Source organism: Xenia sp. Carnegie-2017, unplaced genomic scaffold, assembly GCF_021976095.1.
Source record: "Xenia sp. Carnegie-2017 unplaced genomic scaffold, XeniaSp_v1 HiC_scaffold_20, whole genome shotgun sequence".
Lineage (NCBI taxonomy): Eukaryota > Metazoa > Cnidaria > Anthozoa > Malacalcyonacea > Xeniidae > Xenia > Xenia sp. Carnegie-2017.
In genome coordinates this window covers 4,566,159-4,572,205 of record NW_025813483.1, presented here as the reverse complement: position 1 = coordinate 4,572,205, position 6,047 = coordinate 4,566,159, and the positions used below count along the sequence as shown (strand labels likewise).

Below are 6,047 nucleotides of genomic sequence, written 5' to 3'. Positions count from 1 at the left end.
ACAGTGTAGCTGGAACTTATGGAGCTTTTGCCCGATTGTCCTCACGAGTAGACCAAACAGATTCTCATGAAATAGGGGAGAAGTGAGGCAGAAATAGGGCAGGAGGATGCTAACAGTAAACGTTAAATACAATAAAGTTCCATGTTGGCAAACAAACGGTGACAACCACACTTAACCAATACTGCCAACTTTTCAACCACTCCCTCAAGATGCTGGCGTAAATGCACCAACACGAGATGAAACGCATAAAGGTCTCATGTTTCGCAGGAACAACCAAAATCGGTCGTAACGCGGAAGTCTTCACGAATTAGACGCATCAAAGATTGGAAGTTTGGATGATTCACAAGTAGCAAAAAATTTCTTGCACGACATGTTGGATATGCAAAATGAACAGTAGCAGCAGAGTCAACTCATACTAAAAATGCAACAGGGACAATGATTTACAGGAACTGCTTGGTGAACACCAACAATAGGCTCTTTCAATGTCACTACCTAACGCTCAAGTACCAACATTTGTGGAAATCCTGTTGAATATTGTCATTTTGTGCGATCGTTTGAAAATCTTATTGAAGCGAAAACAACTAGCAGTAATACACGTTTGTATTATTTAGTTCAATACACATCTGGTGATGTTCAGGAGCTTATGCGAAGTTGCTTGTCAATGGTCCACAAAGAAGGATATCTGGTCGTAAGGAAACTTTTGAAGGAGTATTATGGTCCCCGAAGAAAGATATCTGGTCGCAAGGAAACTTTTGAAGGAGCACTATGGTCAAAATTATAGAATAGCTACGGCCTACTTACAACGAATAATGGAGGTACCTATAATCAGAGGTGAAGATGGCGAAGCACTCCGAAGATTCTCTGTATTGCTTATCAGCTGCAAAAACACACTTAAAGAAATATGTTACCTCAAAAAACTTGACAATTTGGTTAGTTTGCAAAATATTATCAGTAATTTGCCTTATTCTATGAGACAAAAATAGTGTGACATAGCAGACGATATAACAAGTAATAAAAAATGAGAGGTAACCTTCGAAGACATCTTAAAACTTGTCGAGATGAAAGCGAGAGCATTAAAACATCCTATTTTCGGCAAGATTAATAATGATTCAAAAATTAGAATTGCTCAAGATCCTAAAGGTCCTCGAGGTAAGCATGCCTTCGGAACAATTGGAAAGGACCCTGGAAACGATCAACAATCAAATATAGTTGAACTCGAAACTGGAGCTGAAAATTTTCTTAGATGTCCAATGTGTCATGGTAATCATTGGTTATCTGGATGTGATATGTTCAAGAAAGAAACTGATGAGAACAGAAAAAGAAAAGTGTGAAAAAAAGATCTTTGCGATAATTGTTTCCTACAAGGTCATATTGTGACCAGGGATATACCGGGCGGAAAGCGAAGTTTAAATATAAATATCAAAGCCCAGCAAAGTGCTTTTAAAACAGCCATTTAATGTATAAAAAGAAATATTTATTTAAAAGTGTAACGTTTCGTCTTGACTCTCAAGACATCATCAGACAGGGTCATATTGCTAGAACTTGCCCAAAGGAGATCTTTTGCAAGGTTTTGTGATGTCAAGAGAAGCATTCGACATTTTTGCATCCTGTAATTGAGAACTTTGCTGTAGAGAGTTCTTCATTGCATAAGGCATCGGATGGAACCAGTAAAGGCCCCCAGAGGATAATCAATAACAACGGTTATGTCAGCGTTGATGTTTGTCAACGGGATACTAATGGGGCCGGAATCACCTCGAGTCGGTTGGCGATAGTGCCTGTTAAAGTCAAATGTAGAGATTTGGTGGAGACAATTAAAACATATGCCTTTCTTGATGCTGGATCGAACACTACATTTAGTACGAACCAACAGCTAGAAGAGCATCGAATTTTTGGAGAGAAAACTATTGTTTCACTCACTACCTTAAGGAATGAAAACACTTTAACAGAATGTCGCGTTGTTAAATTAGAAGTGTTTGATTTGATTGAAATGAGCATAATTGAGCGTCCTACGGTGTTTTCTACAGAAAAGCTTCCAGTCGAAGAGTCTAGCATTCCAACGCAACCAGACGTCGATCGGTGACCACATCTTAAGGGTGTTACTCTGGCAAACGTCAATGCATCTGCTGGCATCCTCATTGGAAATGATGTACCTAAAGCGTTGGAGATTAAAGTAGTTAGAGAGTGCAAGGGTAAGGGTCCATATGCTGTGAGAACAATCTTTAGATGGACGTTAAATGGTCCTCTTGGGAGAAACTAATGGACCAAACACTTCAATTTTTACATTCAATCCGATCATGGGCTGAGTGAAAAGCTTAAGAAGTTCTACTGTGCTGAATTCAATGCTTCATTCAACAACAAAGTAGAAATGTCTCAAGAAGATATACGTGCGGTGAATATTATGGAATCCACAATTCGTCTTCGTAATGGGCACAATGAAATTGCTTTACCATAGAAAAGTTTTCCGTCTAGATTTCCAAATAATAGACCTTTGGCTGAACATCGTTTAACTCCTTGGAAGAAAAGGCTGTTGAAGGGTCCTAAACTATTCTTGAAGTATGCTGAATTCATGGAAAACCTGTTTGACAAACAGTTTGCACGAAAGGTCTTTGCTGATTTATTAACTAAGTTCATGAAGCAATATGGTACCTTCCTCATCACCCAGTCTTTAGTTCGAACAAACCAGACAAACTTTGCGTTGTGTTCAATTGTGCTGCGGTCTACCGTCTGGAACTTCCCTCAATGACCAACTACTACAGGGACCACACTTGACGAATAATTTTTTCGGTGTTCTGACTCGATTTAAACAGGAGCCCATAGCCCTAATGGCCGACATTGAATCTATGTTCTATCAAGTAAATGTTCATCCTGAAGATTGCAATGCCCTGAGCTTCTTATGGTGGCCACAGAATGACTTGGGCTTAGAACCCGAAGAATTTCAAATGACGATTCATTTGTTTTGAGCGACCTCTTTGCCAAGTTGCTCCAATTTTGCTCTGCTCAAAACTGCAGACGATAACACAAACGAATTTGAAAACATAGTTACAGATGCAGTCAAACGTAACTTCTACGTTGTTGATTGCCTTCAAATTCAGCGACGGTGGTGGTATGCCGGATATGGAACGAGCAGAATCAGTTAGGGATCTTTGCCTTGACAAGGTATCTATCAAAAGAGCGCTAGGCGTTCTGTGGAACATTAGCCGTGATGAATTCGGATTTCGGATTCAGCTGAAGGACAAACCGCCAACTAGAAGAGAGATATTGGCTATTATCAGCTCGGTATATGATCCGTTCGGCTTTGCATCGCCTTTCGTTCTACGAGCAAAGTTCCTAATGCAAGAACTCTGTAGAAAGAACCTTGGTCTTCGAAGATCATTAGCTAAGAAAAATATATGAATCCCCTCAAGACAGTAAAAACTGTTGTGTGTAGTTGATTTTGCTGTTGTTGGAAGAGCGACTCTTTTCTTCCAGTCTTTGCGCCATTGCTCGACATCAAAATCCATTGGGATACCAGCATTTTGATCCTCTAACTGCCTTTCGACTCGACGACTTCCAACTGCCAGCGTTGTCGATACATGCCTAAAATAAAGTTGAAATGAATAAACGCATTTGCTGGACTTCTCGGCGGGTAGGTCACAAACTTCCATTGAAACAGTAAGAAACATCGTTAAGCGCACAAGCTCAAGCGAGCATCATTTCAAACCTGTTTGATCTTCTATAAGACTTTGGCTGAAAGTCTTTAGTACGTGGTGGTCTTAGTAGTGGTTACGACGTTAGACGAATCATCCTCTGGTCGGTAATGTCCTCAAACTGTACATATCCTTACGTTCAAGCGGCGTTTTGTGATAACCCTTTGTGTTCACTAGCTCCCCCAAGAGCTTCCTTTCAGTGTTTTGCCAGATTGTGAACAAAGTTCATAGATTTATGAACTTTTTATTTTTATTTTTGAATTTTTGTGAACAGAAAGAATTTTGTGAACATTTCATGAACTTTTACTAAAAATTAAAAACTTTTTATGAACTTATCAGTTATAAAGGACAAGGTTTTTTACGATGAGCATACACTGGCTTAGAGATTCGAGACAAACATAATTCATTCTTCAATATTAATGTGGAGAGAATTTTTTCTACTGTGAATGCAATCATAACTAAAGGAAGAAATAGGTTGAACACAAAGTCAGTCTGCAGTATTCTAAAAGTTAAGCAAGGAGTGAAAGAGTCAGAAGGCTGTGTCAAATATTTACCATCGACCAATGCTTTAAGTCATATGACAACCGACTTTCTTTATGCTCAAGACTCTGACTCAAGCGACGAATCTAAATCGAACTAAATAGTTTTTCAATGTTGTTTTTTTTTGTTATTTTGTACAGATGTGCATTGTAAATTTACATTTGACTTAGCTTATTTCATTCATTTGGTGCAAAGTAGGCAATTTTCGTCGATTTGTGAACATTGGTGGATAATATGTGAACTTTTGAACATGCCGACATGAACTTATTTAAATTTCATCTGGTAACACTGCTTCCTTTTCAACTGTTTTGTCTTGCTTCGACCTGGCATAAGGAAGTAAGTCTTTTGAAATACGTTCCAATCCAAGGAAACAGCAAATTGTTTTCGTTATTTTATGAAATTCTTGTGAAACTGAAACACTTTTTTCATAAATTAATCGATATTAGCGGTATTACGTCCTAAATTCTTTAAAAATCGGCGATTAAAACTTGTCGATTTTAATTGTTTTGGAAATATTCATTGGTCTTTACCCAGAGACTGCTATTATTACATGTTATATTTCTCATTTGATCTTCCTAGTATTTGATGATTTCGTTATTTTCTTTAAATTTTCAGACTCGAGGTGTGAAGCTACAGTGGATACAAAATCTACCCGGGTCATGGAAAAAGATATATACGTCTAGATGGAAAGGTACTTACGTTTACAATGTTCAACTTAGAAGAACTGCTTAATTTGTCCCTTCGTTAATATATAGTTATTTTTAAAACACACTTTAAAAACTTGATTGTAAAATCACATCTATATTATTTTGCCATAACCAATAAATGTTTTATATATCATTTTAATAGTCTTTCAATTTCCTGGACAAAAAATGTGAGAGATCCTTCTTGATGAGAAGAAATCCACGAAAGATTTCATGGACTGACCTTTACCGTAGAAAACACAAAAAAGGCTCAGTTGAAGAGGTCTTCAAAAAGAGAACAAGACAAAATGTTAAATTCCAACGAGCCATCCAGGGTGCAACTCTTGAAACTATTTTGGCCAAATGCAATCAGAAGCCTGAAGTAAGAAAAGCACAAAGAGAGCAGGCAATAAGGTATTAAACACAACTGTTTGGTGTCTTTAATATCTAAAAAATTGCATCTTTTATGCTTGACTAGAAGATTTTTGATTTTGTTTCTCAGTGAAGATTCTATTTTACCTACATTGTATGAGTAACAACTGTGAGAAAATGAATTATAATCATAGAGAAACATTTAAAATCCTCAAAGTTTAACTGAATCAGATTTTGAGAAAATTGATCATTTTGATGATGATTTAAAAACATTTAGAGCTGCTAAAGATAAAATCAGGCAAAAGAAGGAGGCTAAAAAGATGACAAAGGTATGTAAAGGCTATAACAATTACTCAACTATTATAAAGTAAACTAGGTTGGCTTTCTCAGTGCAATTTGCTGTTGATAAACTGCTTTGAACAAAAATTTTCTGTTCAAACATTGAAATTAATATTTTATAAAAACTTTGACTGTTTGTTTGTGTGTGGGCTAATTGTATGACAAACTTTTCATGACTAACTTTGGGCAAAATTATGACACATATTGTGAATTTAATTCCCACACAAGCGAGTGATAAATTTCTTCATGAAGTTCAGTATTTATCATAAGTTTTCAATCATTCAATGAATCGTTGTCACTTTATATTGTGTATCATAAAATAGAAACAGTTTAATGTATGCAGTTAGTCTATAGCTGTGTTTGCAAACCATTCAAAGCTCAACCAATGAAATCAATCAATCAATCAAAGAGAATTTGCAAATCAATC

General features: G+C 36.7%; 1 protein-coding gene and 1 non-coding gene across 2 annotated transcripts in view; both read left to right on the top strand.

Moving 5' to 3' along the window:
* The first annotated feature begins 4,841 nt into the window (after positions 1-4,841).
* The window catches only part of LOC124442393 (60S ribosomal protein L24-like), a 1,657-nt gene continuing 451 nt past the window's right edge, over positions 4,842-6,047 (top strand). The window contains exons 1-3 of the mRNA XM_046992895.1: positions 4,842-4,917; positions 5,076-5,323; positions 5,559-5,610. Coding sequence (XP_046848851.1) covers positions 5,118-5,323; positions 5,559-5,610 — 258 coding nt within the window. The 5' untranslated portion in view covers positions 4,842-4,917; positions 5,076-5,117. The remainder of the gene's footprint in view (positions 4,918-5,075; positions 5,324-5,558; positions 5,611-6,047) is intronic.
* LOC124443439 lies at positions 5,403-5,481 on the top strand. The gene has a single exon (XR_006947663.1). It is a non-coding gene; the product is annotated as a small nucleolar RNA SNORD34 (small nucleolar RNA).